The 15,872-nt window shown below is 37.8% G+C and overlaps 1 protein-coding gene across 5 annotated transcripts in view; it reads left to right on the forward strand.

Moving 5' to 3' along the window:
• Positions 1-15,872, forward strand: part of OSBPL6 (oxysterol binding protein like 6) — an 87,514-nt gene that overhangs the window by 60,344 nt on the left and 11,298 nt on the right. For 3 of the 5 annotated variants that reach the window (XM_057363722.1, XM_057363725.1, XM_057363723.1), the window contains 6 exons: positions 6,567-6,732; positions 7,677-7,807; positions 9,849-9,956; positions 12,327-12,464; positions 13,344-13,431; positions 13,627-13,880. In XM_057363722.1, the coding sequence (XP_057219705.1) occupies positions 6,567-6,732; positions 7,677-7,807; positions 9,849-9,956; positions 12,327-12,464; positions 13,344-13,431; positions 13,627-13,880 (885 nt within the window). Of the gene's footprint in view, positions 1-2,110; positions 2,170-2,340; positions 2,420-6,566; positions 6,733-7,676; positions 7,808-9,848; positions 9,957-12,326; positions 12,465-13,343; positions 13,432-13,626; positions 13,881-15,872 lie in introns of all 5 variants that reach the window. The other 2 variants (XM_057363726.1, XM_057363724.1) reach the window with 2 other exon arrangements.

Here is a 15,872-nt window from a genome sequence, read left to right on the forward strand (position 1 = left end):
GTAAAATATTTAAAACATGCTTTTTCTTGTAAGCAAAGCTGCATGATTTGTTTCCCAGAAATTTATATTTACCAGTTACTTAAATATACCAGTTTTGTGTGCAGTTGACTTTGCTCACACAGCTTATCCCAGTAACTAAAGTGGGGTTACTCCCCAAAGTAAAACTGAGCATAGCATGTGTTTATACGTTTGCAGGTTTGGGTGTTTACTGCTGCCAAGTTGTGTAGAATTAACAGCTGAATTTACAGGCCTTTAYTCAAGGGTAATGCATGAATTGCTTCTCTAAAGAAAGATTGCTTATATTAAGGAAGTTCATTTTGGTTTCAAAAAACCTATGTAAAATCTTACAAAAATGRCCTGCAACAACAGGTTAGTTGACCTGTATTCATTTTGCAAATTAGATTTTTGTACTAAAAATGAGTTGCGGAGTTTGTTTTTTGGTTGGTGGTTTTTAAAAAAATTTGTTTATTTCCCTTTGAGTAAAAGGCTAAGTTATCATTCTCATGATAGCCTAAGGATCTTCAAAGGAAGGAAAACTAGCATTACTGCAAAGCAACAAAATGAACCAGTGATATTTTGGTTTCCCTCAAAAGYTCAAAGTGATGTTCCAAGACTTCCCAGGGGAATAGTTTAATAGAGAACTGTATATTGTAGAGTAACCTGAAAAATCATATTCCTCTACCAAAGGTTTCAGCTCAGAAATGAAACCAGACCCAGACCAGCTTACTACTTCTTCCATTAAATAAGTATTTATTTTTATGGTAATASAGATTACGACCTCGGTTTCTATTGTGTTGAGGAGAGTGTGTGGTTCTGCAGAGCTCACTGTTCCCATTTTAATAATGCATACTTGCGTTCAAAATTTTATATATATATATATGTATTTGTGCATATCTCTCTGTACATAGGTTTGTCCCTATTATTTAAATAAGAATATTCTTCCAAATTCTTATTCATAAGATAGACATATTCTGTAGGGCACGAAGAGCTTCACATTATGCATACGATCTGTTCTCTGCTTTAACAGAGTTTGTTCTCAGTATTTTAGAGGTTATGTACATGTCTTTTTAATGTGAGAATTACACAAAATAATGCCCCACAAGTCTTTTACTGTGAACATTAGACAACCCTTCCAATTGTCAGTGGCATTGACACACTACTGCCAGAAGTGTTGGCCATTCTCAGCTGTAGCAACCCTCATGGGAATGTTGCAGAAGCAAGACCATTCACCCAGTAATTGAAATACAGTACCCTGCTCTTCAGCATGGTGTCCATGGACCCAATCCATACATTGTTATTTGTATGGCGGTCAGGCTGCTGGCAGAAAAAGGGAAAAATRTATACAGATCTAAAAATACTGAAGTGGTTATGAGGAAGATATAGGGGATGAAAAATGTGAAGGAATTGAGAATTGTTTTCTAAAAGCAGAAAGGTGTCTTTTCTMGTCTTTCAAAATCTTAAAATAGCTTCAAAATTACGACATTTTGATTAAAGATTAAATAGAATGACTTTATGACAGTCCTCTGCATTAGACAGTTACTTGCTTGGCTGTAATGTAACATGACTAATTCTAGTACAAGTAAAATAAGTGTAAAATTAACAGGATGAAGCCACAAGTTAGGCAAGCAGAAAAGGAAGTAGTTGTTGAAATAATTCATTTTTATTTGTGCAGCTTTGTCTCAGTTTTTGCCTCGCTTTGCAAGCCAAGCCTTCAATAACATACGGGAAAAGTAGGTGGAACTCAAAAAGGTGATATGTGGAGAAAATGATTCAATAGGCTCAAGGATGGGTGTGGAAATGCCAGAGCTATGCACAGGAATGTTTACATGAGAAAATTCAATAGATAACACACACACCGAGAAGTTCTACCATTGAGAYACATGCATCTTCTGTGACTACAGTTTCTGCACGTCCACGATTGCAAAGCCATCTCTTCCAGAACTCATCTTCCAGTTGGTTAAGTGACCCCAGAAGGAGTTTGATTTTTGTTTTRTTTTCTGGCATGCTGTAGCATCATTTTTGTTCTCTTATTCCATTATTGCCTTATGACTCTCAATGGCAATGCTGATAGATTTTTTTTTTTGGTGTAATCTTAGTGAGTGCACTGCAGTCCAACTCATCTGGAGATAACTTTAGTGAAATATCCAGCTTTTTATGTCTCTGGCATGCACAGCTGAAAACACTTGGTATATCCTCAACATGTGTAGGCCATAAGAGTTAACAAAATCRAAACCCACTTAAAGACTGTCCCTCTCCCTTTTCTGATCACCTTTCATCTTCCTGTGTCCCATCACCCCTTCCCTTCTCTTTTTCTACTTCCTTCTTTTCTTGCATTCACTGTCAGGAAGGGCCGGCACCGAAGGGCCAGTTCAGCACAACACGACGCCGGCAGAGACTGGCAGCTGCAGTGGCTACAACAGTGAGTGGATTTAAAAATCAAGGGATAGCTCTAAGGAGGGGAAGCTGTGTAACTGGATTGTTAATAAGCTTATKAAAATGTTTCTTGCACTTTCTGGAGGTGTCCATGCTACCCACTTTCAGCTGACTTTCTTAGAAGTGGTCAGGCCCAACACAAATGAATTCTGTAAATGTGGGTCTGAGCTTGTTTATGTGATACATGTCCTCCTCCTTTATGCAAGTGCAAGTGACAGACTCAGGCCCTGCACTGAATATGTCTTTGACATACTATACAAAATAGGAAAAAATTTATCMAATTCTGTTAAAAAATGTTCTGACAGTTATAGCAAGACACCAGAACCAAGGAGATTTGTTACAAATAACCATGGAATTATAAAACTTCCGATTTTTTTTAAGTAGTATAAAGTTAGTCTTTTCAATTGAGGCACTTGCTGTTTACATTCCATAATCCCAAAAAGTCATATTACTACCCCCGTGTCTGTATGTTGATTTGCTAATTCTCTAAATCTTTGCAGAGGACATTGAGCTATGAAATCAACACRGGCTGGGAATTAGGTGTGGGAAGTCCCGTTTTTGAAATTGAATTACCATCAAAAGGATATCTTCAGCTGCTGCTTTAGTAAGAAAGTACTCATTAGGAAGTATTGGTATTAGAATAGACATTAGTGTGAGTCCATCAGCTGATGTGCACCAAACCAAGATAGGGAAGGATGTGCAGCCAAAGACTGAAGTGAACATTAAATGTACACCCCTTATTTAGCCCAAGCAGTGAATGGCTTCACCAGGCTGAAGTATTCCAGGTCTGCTGTTCCTAAAATCCCCTAGATCAGACATAGTTTCTGCTTAATCTTGGGCTCCTGCTACCTGAACCACCAACTCAGTTATTGCTATATCCTTGTAAAAAGCATAAGACATCCCAGTGTTTCTCCAGTTTCCAAATTAACTCATCTAAATTTATTCCTCCATAGTCAGTTGATGCTGAACGCCGTGCTCCATAGCTGATTGCTATTTTGACTCTGTCAGTCTGCCTGCCTGGCACAGAAATCCACCTGATCCCAGTTCCCAGGGCTGAGCAGTGTCAGTGGGAGGCTCTGAACAGAAGGCTCAGCAGCAGTTCAGCAGCACTGGCAAGGGTTGTGCTCCTGCCTAAGGAGAGCTTCACTGGACAGCTGGACTTGGGCTGGAAGGCAGTAACAGTGCAGAGAATTGCTGAGTTGTTAGCTGCAGCTGAAGSGAGGACCTGTTGAGGGAGGTCTTGGAGGAGCTGGAAAAAATGCAGGAGGAAGGATAACTTGGGGCACTGAAATGACTTTGTGGCTGTTGCAGCCTTCATGGCCATGGCCATGATGCAAAAAATGGCTGTTTCTCACAGACAGTGAAACTGTGTGCCTAGACTGAGGGTTACAGAATTATATCAGCTAAATGCACAGCAGAAAGGTTTTCTTTACAGCCCACTCCASCAGGAACAGTCTGTTCCTTCATGAACACGTAATTCTGAAGGTGATAGATGAGTGGGTATAACGCCTCTGGTGTAAAGCAGGAAGTTGGGACAAGGTTCAGCTGAGGTTGTGTCTAGAAGTGTCTGTGTGGAGAAAGCTAGAGTGATGCATCAAGAAGCTAAATATTTTTTTTCAAAAATCTTCAACAATAARAAACAGCCAAAAGGAGAATGGGTAGTAAGTCAGAATCAAGTCACCATTAGTGTAGAGAGAAAGCACATCAGTGAAAAGAGAAAAGGGGAAGAGAAGTTAATTGACAGTGTTTGTTGGACTTTTGCCCACTCAAGAGAATGAAAATGGCTGTTTAATGTGGGTTTTTTTCATCTGTTATGGAAAGTAGCTTGGAAACTTCTCTGAAAAATGCGTATGAGGAGAGTTGATGTCAACAGTTTGGTATTTTTGGTTCTTACATTTAAAGCAGTCAGCAAGGCTACTTGTCTCTGTCATGTGAATGCATATTTCTTGCAAGAAGTGTGACATATTTGTAGAACATGTAAATTCTGTTTCTAGGGCATAATTGAAAATACTATTTTTTTCAATAAACCTCACTGCAGAAAACATTTCAGCCTGGCCAGCTGGGGTTTGAGACAGAAATGATGGATCTAAAGCAGATYTCTTCAGCTTGATTCATCAGAGAGTGACTAAAGAGCCCCCTGCATGTGTGGGCAGCCTGCCTGTAGCTCTGCCAGTCCATGTGGGGCTGAGGAACCTCCCCCATCTCCACAGGAATGTGGGGCTGGGGGGACTCTCCTGCTGGTATCAGCTTCTCCCCTTCCTTCTGGATGCTCTGGGGAGCTGGATACGTGCTCCACACAACAGGTACAGTGTAGATGCCTGCTCTGCCCTCCTGGAGCCGCCCAGAGCAGTTGGATCTTTGTGGTGCTCCRAGTCAGAAAGTTCTGGAAACATGCTCTCCTATTTAACAAGGGGAAATGTTTGGGAAAGGAAATGGGAAATTAACCTACATTTAGCCACAGTAACCTAGTTTTGCTGGGCTCTTGAGAGAAGTCTGGTACTTGTGATGAAAATAAAGGGTTAGATATTCAGTATGAATAGAAGGAATTTATTCTACRTCTTCTGTTAATGAATTCTTCTTGATATGAGGCTAAAGTGAGACACAGTAAAAAATACCTACTTTGTTGATATAGCTGGAACTCAAGTACTTGAGAGAAGGAATAAAGCTTATATTAGATAGGTGCCATAGAGTTCTTATTTAATGTGCTATAAGTATCTGGAAATCAAGAAAGAACAGAGTGGAAAACATATTTCACAGATCATGCTCATGAGTGCAATGAATAATAGATCCAACAGGATTTTGAGTGTATCRTTGGAGAAACCTAAAATGTGTACTGATGTCTACTTTTATGGGAAGGAATTGATAAAACCACTCTCTGATCTAATCAAGTAACAGGTTTAACCAGTGATGGCAGTACAGAACTAATCTGTTGATAAAAATTCATAGTAATATGACTTTTTATGTTATCTGCTTGTCATACCTTGGAAGAGACATGTTTGTTTCTTTGTCATGCCTTGGAAGAGACATGTTATAATTTGGCCCCATTTTTCAGATTTGAGTAATTACATTGGGCTGCAGTGTGAAAATTCTTGATTTACACTTTTGATCAATCWAATGAAATTAATTAGATTTAATGGGCTAAACAGTGCTTAATACCTTAAACAGCGCACAATGTTTAAGTAACAAAATGTAGTTCTGCATGCCTTTCTTTTGCATTTGCATTTGAAAATTGTGTTCTTGGCCTGATTTTCCTATAAATGTATGCAAATGGTRGCACTAAAGTAAAATACAACACATGCCCACACGCACATCACATTTATAGCAGCAGTAGCCTTACAGTGCACAGGTAGTATATAGATAACTGCTCACTACATGATACATGTAAATAACTTAAAAAGACTTGCTTGTACTTTTTCTTTTATGACTATACCTGAAGAGCAGAGGAGAAAGAGAAGTGGAAAGACAACAAACTGAATTCTTTACTCCATCTTACTAAACCATATATATCTCTGCGTTTCTTTATGGTTCATGTACTTTAAGTGAAAATCAGATGGAGTTTTGATTTTATTTTGTTGTTATTTGTTTAGTTAAAAATGAAACAGAAAGACTGTGTGCTTTCCCCCCTCTTCATAGTCTCTAGTACAGTGAGTTTCAACTAGAGATTTACTAGTAGTTTTGACAAACTTCTTTGGTATATTTGATAATATTATATMCTATTTCTAGATTTGTGGAAGAGCTTGCATACTTCAAATGTTGGTACTGCAACAACAGACTCATCTACTATTACTGTCAAATGTCCAGATATAAAGGAGCATGTCTCATGGTTCAATTTTCCAGAAATCTTCTAACATTAGGAAATAATTCATTTTTTGTTAGAAAAGTTAGAATTTAAATACTCCATCATTAGCTGTTAGCTGTGTATTTAGGCSTTCTTTTTTCTGTTTCAGTGAAAAAAAAAATCAAGAGAAATCTGCATCAACTCTGTTGAGATGTAGGAGAGTAAGAAGTTACATGTTCACTCTTTTCATGTTCTTCACCTTGTGAACTAAGTCTTTTCAGAAAAATGTTTTGCTTCAACAGTCAAAATTTTGGTTACGCCTTATACAACGTTTCTTCGCTGTTTCTCACTGTAGGTTCCTTTCAGTGCTACAATGTCACCCGTTCGATTRCATTCATCCAACCCCAACCTTTGCGCAGACATTGAGTTTCAGGCTCCCCCCAGCCATGTAACAGACCCTCTGGAGTGCTCTACCGAGTACATGAAGCTTCAAGAGGAATTCTGCTTGACGGCACAAAAAGGTAGCTGGAGAACCARTCCTTTCCTGTAATGTTGTGTTTCTTTATTGCCTTCACTGAGTTATGGCCAGGGCTTTCATCTGCATGATGAAAATTGAGCTATTCAGGTGGCTTACATAAAGGCAACATGTATCATCCTTCTTATATTTCCCATGAATGTCATAAATATAAAGATAGGTAAGCTCTGTCTGAGAATGTTTTCCAAGTCTTCTGAACTACTTTCTGCATTCTGTAAATGAGGGATTGAATTTGCAAACTTGTTTATTTCTCAACAAGATGATTTATTTCTCCCCAAAGATGATTCAGAATGTAACTGCTACTCATCATGTTATGAATTCATTTTTGCGCAATATTTTATGTGTCAGTGGAATCAATGGAAAAAGAGCTTATTGCAGGAATGTACTATAGAAATACAATTTTATTGCCAGTAAGTGAATGGTCCTACAAACTGAAAAATACCATTTTAGAAAGGTTTTGTTGACAGTTTGCTGTTATATAACAAGCATAGAAAAAATGTGAGACTGACATCTTAAAAATTTTAAAAACCTGTTTAAAGACCAAATAATCCTCTTTATTAGTACAATATTAAATCCTAGCAGAGCTGATGTTTCTGCTGTACTCTGAAAAGTACAAATTAAAAACAGAAAGAAAAGAACACACATTGGACACAGTTTTTCCAAATACATAYCTTTCCATATGTTCAGCACCAAGAATACGCTGAGATGAGATATGTGTGAACACACAGTGCGCACTTTACAATCCCAAGCTGTAAATGTCTGTACTTAATTTGGSATGGATTACTTGAAGTTCAGACCCTTGTTTCAAATGTCCATAATTGTGGGATGGAAGTCTGACTCTCTGTCTTTATTGCTGAAATGTTGTAATAGATGTCAATGTGATTTCTGTAGCCAAGAAAACACTTTTTTTTTTTTTTTCTTTTTGCTTAGTGCATTCTCTTTTGAAGTCTGCCTTTAACAGCATAGCTATAGAGAAGGAGAAGCTTAAGCAGATTGTTTCAGAGCAGGATCTTACAGGCCACAATGCTCAAATAGCACACCTCAGACAGTCCCTCTCTCAGGTATGTTCTTGATTTGATTACAAGCACCTCTAGCTTGCCTGATGCACTATTTCTTTTGTATTTTGGCCTTTTCCTGAGGTAAAAGGAGCCAAGAAAAAGACAAATTCTTAACCAGAACTATGGCATGTTCTGTTAGGATGTAGATCTAACCACAGTGCATGCGAAGGTTACGGATATAATTTGTGTAAGCATGTATGTGTTGCAGTTCTCCAAAGTAAAGGAAAAGGATCAAATGTTTTTATACAAATGCAAATGTTTCTTGGAGCTGTTTCCAGCATAGCCAAGGAAATATATTTGGTTTTGTAACTAAGTTTTATATTTTGACTGTATATTGTCAAATTTGTTTTATATGTCTGTATCTTTAAATGCAAAAGGAATCCTGGKTTGCAATATAGTCATGGGTAAATTGGATTTCTAGATACACACCTGTTACTCTCCAGCATCTCTCCCACTTAAGCTGAAGGAAAAAARTTCTAATTTGCTTTAGTGGTGAAGAAGAAATAAGCAACAGTAAGTCCTCAGGTTGCAAAATAAGTAAATTAAAAAAAATTAATCCTCAAGGTAGCATAAAAGCATTTGCTGGATTGGTGTGGAAGACTGCATCTGCAAGAAGCAAGTGCAGAGGTTTAAAGACAAGCCTTTCTATAGATGCAGGTGCACACCACATTATGCAGATTGAATTCTGTGAATTGTGATAAGAAAAGGTCAGGGACAAGAGATAAGGATAACCATTTCTGGTTATTGACACATGTTTGTCTAAGACCTGTGGATATTTATTAGCAGCTTGCATGAAGTAGGGAATCATGTTTTCTTCTTGGTCCTGACCTCCTATGTGTGTTTAAAAGTCACTGTCACACGTTAGTTCATGGTCTCAGTGCAGAGAAAGTGGAAAATAGACTGTGACTCAGTTTGCCCAGTCTCGTGACCAGGTTTAAGCTGTTGAAGGAGCTCTTGTCAGGCTGCTGTACGTCATTGCCTTCCATTTCTGGGACATGTCAATTATGAACATGCCCAGACCATTTCAGAACAAAGCAAAATTGGGTAATTTAAACTGTTTAGTGACAGTTTAGGCTTACCTATTTTACTTTGKTCCTACTTTGTTTCAGTACATTCTGAAACAAGCTGCAATCTGTTCCTGAATCTGTGCTAGGGGGAGACAGAAGAAGGTTCTTACTCTACTGTAACAATTCTTTGCTACTAAAACAAGATGTTGTTGTTGGGTTTTTTTTTTTTAATCTGTTGTTCTTTTCTATAATCCTCGGTGCTGGGGATGTATTAAGGTTAAGACAGACATGTTCTGTGTATGTATTGTGTTATACTTCTGGATTTCAGAATCTCACATATGGGTCTTGACAAATAACAGATAATAGGTGTATATATGCACCCAAATTTATATTCTGGGTTGGACTTTAAAATAGGAGAAAAATCAGCAGATGCCAGGCACCAGTTGAATTCTGTTGGCATTTGTGATACCATAGTGAATCAGTAGTTTGAAATAAGTACAAAAGCAAATCTATAAAATTGATCTGGGTGGCCAGACAATGATAATAGCAATTATGTTGTTTTTACTGGAAATGAAGCAATTTCTGTTTGCAGCCTCTGAGTGCTGCTAACATTGACTCAGAAGGGGCTGTTTAGCTGTGAACCACGAATTGCCTCTGGGCATTTTGTGGGTAGTTCCCATTTATTGTTCTGCAGTTTCACTCTTTCTTGCTGCCTTCACTCCCCATTTTCATGATGTACATAACCCACCAGCACACCTGCCAAAGAGCTCTCTCAGGAACTAAGGTAGAATGCCACTGTTACATTGTGGGAGAACATTTGTCCTCCTGTCTCCTGAAAATCAGTGAAGTCAAAGTAGCCAAAGATTAAATCATGTTAGAGAGGATCTCAAAATAGGTATCTCTCTATTAATGGAAGAAAGGAGGCTCTGTGATTTTTTTTTTGGAAATTGCTGGAAAAAAAGCTTTTTTTTTCTTGTCTTTTTTTTTTTAATGTTTGCTTTTTAATTTTAAATGAAATGTGCAATTTTTATTTTAAGGCTCTCAACCAGAATGCTGAACTAAGGAGTCGCTTGAACAGAATACATTCAGAATCTGTTATTTGTGATCAGGTTGTCAGTGTAAATATTATCCCTAGTCCTGATGAGGTAAGACTTTGGCCTTGAATGGTTTTAGAGTGCAAATAAGCCTTGCTAATTCTCACTAAATAGTTGAAACACACCTGACAAATTATTGGATTTTTCAGATTGCCGAATGTTTATTCATAGAACAGGTCAGRTTATATTTCCTTCCATACAATAAAACTTTGGTCTTTTGTTTTCCATATGTCAGACATCATGAAAGAACTCAGCTTAGTCTCTTTAGAGGAACAGACAATGAATCCAGTTTTGGAATATTAATTGTTGGCTGTGGGAATTAGTGATGTTTTRCTGTATTTGAATGTATCACACTGTACCTAACCAATTCTCTTAGTTTCTTGCCAAATCAACAGAACAATTTGGTTTTAATAGCCTGGTTTTGCAAGTGCCTAAAGGGCCTCACATTTAATATCTTGAGTGGTGCTGTTAAAATCAAAAGGTTCAGTCTATAAACCAAGCACTAGTATCATTGCAACATCTAGTCTTTCTTGTTTTGCTTTCCTTAGTCAACAGATTAATGAACGTTTGTATTAATAACAGTGAGCTTCCCCCGTGACAAGTCTGAATTTATGGACTGTAATATATTACAGTTAGGATGGTCACTTTGGCAACCATTCTGCTTGCATTTTACCAAAATGTTTCTGATTTGTCATTTCCACTTCTTTTTTCTATGCATATGCCATTTCAACTAACATAGTCTAGTCTCCTAATTATTTCTTCCAACAAGCAAGAAAGGTAAAATTGTTTTTGTTTATTTGCCTTTTGAAAACATGCAAACAATTTTTCCAAGAATCCAGCATGTTGGAGGCTGATAACAGAAGATAGATGTGAAGTGGTGCCACAGCACAGCAATCTGCAGTGAAGTTCTGGGCAGTGTCCACCAGTATTTTTGGTTGGTTAGCTGTTTCTTTTTCATTTGTTCATCATTGTCTTGGTAGAAGTCTGCCTGACTGAAGAAGTTTTTCGACAAAGTTTCCAGATCTCTCATTCATTTATCTTGTTTGTTTTATGTATATCTATGATTTTGCAGTGTGTAGATAATGCCTGTGTGAGGGTCTTTTTCAGGTAGGCACATGTATTTTTCCATGCCCCTCTAGTTTACATGAAAATGTCAAAATTTTAATCACTTCCTGTACAGATTACAGTAAAATGARCATCTGTTTTCATTATAAGTCATCAAGCATCACAATCCATCTACAAGCTTATAAATYGTGGTGAAAAAGGAATGGTTTTGACCTCTTGGCTTGTTCATGGGTTTTTTTAGGAATGTTTTGTTAGCTCCTTTTGAGGTGACTGTATAGAATAATTYTACAGGATTAAGATGTCAACAACCATATGCAGGAGTTCTGGAATAAGATTAATGGGCATTGAGTTGCAATCTGAAGAGTTAATTGTTTTTAGAATGGCTTCAGCAGTTTCATCTGTATTATCTCCCAGAAGCAACATGCTGTATAAATTAAGGGATTAAGTCAGAAACCTGTTTCTCTCCACAGCATCAGGTCCTGTGGTAAAATGGTTCAGGGAGAGAATCTTAATTTTCCTTAATGTGGTAGCCTGCAGGCTCACATAGAAATGTGGTGTTCCTCCCATCCCTAGCAGGAAGAGGAGGATATATTTCACTGTTTTCGCTTGCTGCATTATTGACACACACATAACACAGTTTAAACCCCTTGACTTTGCTATTGCATTTCTTTATCATAAACTGTAGAGAGTTCATTCCTTTTAGTACTATTGAGCCAGTCTTAATGGCATAATTCAAATCAGATTTGGAATACCAGCATAGAATAAAAGTCCATAAAAGTATACAATGTAAATTCATATACACAAAAATATACATATATAGCTATCCTCCTAAATATTCAAACATCTCAAACATTGTTACTAAACTGGTTCACAAGGTCATTTATTTGGAAAATAACTTGCAACTCCCATATATTATAAAGCTCCCATATATTTATAAAGCTTTATTTAACACGGGGTTTTTTTGGATCAAAATTAGCTCCAGTGATTTGATATTACCAGAGTAATTTCAGCTGAAATTTACGGTTGAMGTTATCTGACCCAATCCAGCTATTGTTCACAAAATAATTTCTTTGCATAGAGATCTAGATCTGCAATTTCACACTGCTAAAACTTGGCAGAAGATGCTGGGCAGGCCTCAAATAAAGACATGTATCTCACTTTATTTAGTAATCCTCAGTCTCATCTGTTAGGTACACTTTGTGTACTACAAAGGAGTACAAAGTCCTATTAAAATGCTGTCTTTACTCTCTTTGCTTATATTTGACACAGAAAAATTGTTCAGGTGATTTACCCCTTCTAYGCATCTTTATTTACTATTTGAAATAATACTTTTACTCTTCTGTGCTTGATTTACAGACAGGTGAACAAATTCATGTCAGTTTGCCACTGTCTCAGCAAGTTTCTAATGAAAGCAGGCTGTCTATGTCTGAATCTGTTTCAGAGTTCTTTGATGCACAGGAAGTGCTCCTATCTGCCAGCTCGTCAGAAAATGAGGTAGGCTATGACAGTGTGTGGCAGCCGTGCTGTTGGACTGAGTTAGGTATTGCTGTCACTAGAGATTATTTTTTTAAAGACTGCTTCTTAGAATGAAAAGGTATCAGAATGTATAATGTGTAGATAAACAAACCTGAGACTACCACATAAAGAGGTGCARGAGTTCCCTGAAATGTAAAACTGAGTTCAAAGTCAGTTTTATCAGTAGCTTATGTTCAGTATATGTATCCTTTCTAGGCTATGGCAGCTCCACCTAAAGATGTCATAGTTACATCTGACTGCAGTCAACCAAATTCAGATTTTAAAATATTCTTGAAAGAAATCCTTTACTATATACATATAAAAGTTACTCTCTTCAGTGAGAGAAATAGACAGAAAAGTAATATTTCTGGAAGAAAAATTGTTAAAAGCAACTCTTAAAAATAGTCTTTTTACCTGATGAGATTCTTGTTTTGCAAAACGATAGGTTGATGTTTATATAATTGGCTGAAGTACAAGTTGCATTTTATTGTTCGGTTCTTAATAAAAAGCAAAAATCTGACTCTCTCTTCTCTCCTCCAATCCCTAGCTCATGATGTTGTCAATTTTTTGTTCATCCCTAATCCTACTTGAAGCTGCCTTTTGCAGATTTCATATCTGTATTTGCATAGTAAGGAAGTCAGAAATTTACAGAAATGTGAGGAGAGCATAGCATTTGTTTTGACACTTCTAGTGCATTGGCTCTGGGCTGATTGAAAAAATCCAGTTGATATAGTTATAAATTCTAACTGGGTAGAGATTGTTTCTTTGAATATTTGTGTTTCAGTTAACTAATTTTGTCTATTTCAGCAGTATATTTCGTATATATATGAGTTAATGGATATTTAATTTATGTTGTAGGCTTCTGATGATGAATCTTATATCAGTGATGTGAGTGACAATATATCTGAGGACAACACCAGTGTTGCAGACAACATTTCTCGGCAAAGTATACTGTGTTTCAAATTTTGGGAAATTACGTTGGTTATGTTCATGTACCAGAACTACTGCATGTCAATACAAGACCAACTCAGCTGAAAACAGTGAAGTTGGCCTTGCTTGTTCTGGCGGTGATTTGGTTGAATGGAGAACTGTTTTTCTTAGTCAGGTGCTTTCTTATGATAATATTTTTTTCCCTTCCCAGTTCTTAACGGTGAGCTGACAGGAGGAGCATTCAGAAATGGACGGAGAACTTGTCTCCCRGCTCCCAGCCCGGACACCAGTAACATCAACCTTTGGAACATTCTGAGAAATAACATTGGCAAAGATCTTTCCAAAGTATCCATGCCAGTTGAGCTAAATGAACCTCTGAATACCTTGCAACATCTTTGTGAGGAGCTGGAATACAGTGAACTCTTGGACAAGGCTGCTGAAACAGATGATCCTTATGAGCGCATGGTAATGAATTTAGTGTAGCATGTCCTCTGTCTCTATTAAAAAGGGAGCTGTTGAGTGGAGGTCCGTGCAGGGTCCTTTCTTCCTCCTGTGTTCATRGACAACAGACCTCTCTGTTGGGTCAGAAGTGTGTTGTGAAAAGTTACAGGTGATAGGTTTGGTCTGAACAAAGCTGAAGAACTTTTCTTGACCTCAAACCAAGCCCTGCAGTTGTAAATGCAGTTTAAGATTGATCTCACACTCTGTGACTGTATATGYAGGCACTGCCAGTTTCTAACTTTGCAGCATCCTTTCCTGCCTTTCAGTGATCAAGTCCAGCAGGCTTCAAGGGTTTTTTCAAGCCTCTGGCTGCCKTATGATCAGTATAGGTGTGAATAAGATGGCCCTGCAGGCACTTTCTAATAGGGAAGTTTCCAAACATCAAAACMAAGTTTGCCTGGGCTTCCTGTCTTCAGGTCCCCTGTAAGGATGTCTTGGTTCTCAGCTGACAGSCAGCAGCCTGTGCTCCTTTCAGGGTGCTTTGATCTGTCAGAAGATGCAGGGAAAGGCTGTAAAGGAAAGTTGGCAGTGTTGCTGCTGAACATATCTGCTGTTTCCTGGTGTGGGCTGGCAGCACTGTGGATAACTGGAGARGAGAGATTGCCTGTGGCTGTCTCACAATCACACGCTCGAGTCCCTGAATTGCYRTGCTCACAAGGYCTGCAGGAGAGTGAGGAGTTCTAAACACTGAAGAAGTTGAACCTGTAATGAATTATAATGAATTAGTTCTGAATGAATTCTAATGAATAATATAATTCTAATGAATTATAYATCATCCCTTTCTGTTTTCCTGCAAGGCTCAGGAGATGATCCTGGTGGGTCYCTTCCAACTCAGAATATTTTGTGATTCTATCCCTCATAAAAGGAGGGAGATTCTGCAAGGAGTGGGCATGATTGTAATGAGTAAAGCAGAYTGATTGCTGTCTTTGTTGAAAAGTTTGGAAGGTCAGTATTGAAGTAATTAGAAGAATTCAGGAACAGCCATGGTGCAACTGAAAGCTTGCTCAGAAATGTGGATTCCATCCCCTTCTCTGCTACAGATGTCTGCTGCAGTACTTGGGAATACAAGCCAGACTTTTAAAGTACACCTTAAAAATGCAAACTGCACACCCAAGCTGAGGCATATGGGTCTACTTGGCACAARTTCTGAATACCCAAAGCTTGTGGCAGCAATGCAGTGAATATGTTACCTGCTTGTTCACTGTCCTGAAAGAGCAGGACTTTGCTATCTTTGATAKATATCCAAAAGCAGTGGGAACTTTTTTTTTCCATTTCTCTCTGTATCATAAGGATAGTAAACTCTTTTGTTTCTCTGCAGTGTCTTATAGTTAAATTTAAATGGAATTTGAAATTAATCTGAAGATAGTTACAGAAGAATGAARGTTTTTACTGTTGAAGAAAAGCCTGTGTAAACAGTGTTGATTTTGTTGATGCTGCATTTATGAATAATATGAAATGGAGAATGGAGCACCCATTACACAGTGGGAAGAAAAAAAATGGTGTAAAACCTCACATGAGGGCTGTGTCCTCACTAGCAGGAGGAGAGGGGAACCTGGTTAAGGTTTACCCCACTGGTAGGATATTGCCAATAGCTGACTCATTTTTATCCCTGTATTTTTTTTTCTGAAGTTTTGTTTGAAATTCTGACTGCCTGTTGTGATTTTTTTTAACTCTGCAAATAGGATCTGTAAACTAAATAACCCTAGCATGTCAATTTATTGCTCCCAGTTAGGCCTGGCTTGGAGATTATTAAATTTTGGTTGTACATGTAGACAAGGGGGCTGTTAAGGCTGCACATGTGTGGAAGATCTGGAGATAACTTGGCATTAAAGACATCCTAAGTGAGAGCTGTTCATGTTTGGCACTAAATAAAATAGTTCCCATAGGAAAATGTTATGTGTTCTTTTAATTAGAAATTATCACATAATATTTATTCACAGGAAGGAGGACTAGAGC

Source organism: Malurus melanocephalus, unplaced genomic scaffold (genome assembly GCF_030028575.1).
Source record: "Malurus melanocephalus ecotype Western Australia unplaced genomic scaffold, MMel_1.1 scaffold_30, whole genome shotgun sequence".
Taxonomy (NCBI): domain Eukaryota; kingdom Metazoa; phylum Chordata; class Aves; order Passeriformes; family Maluridae; genus Malurus; species Malurus melanocephalus.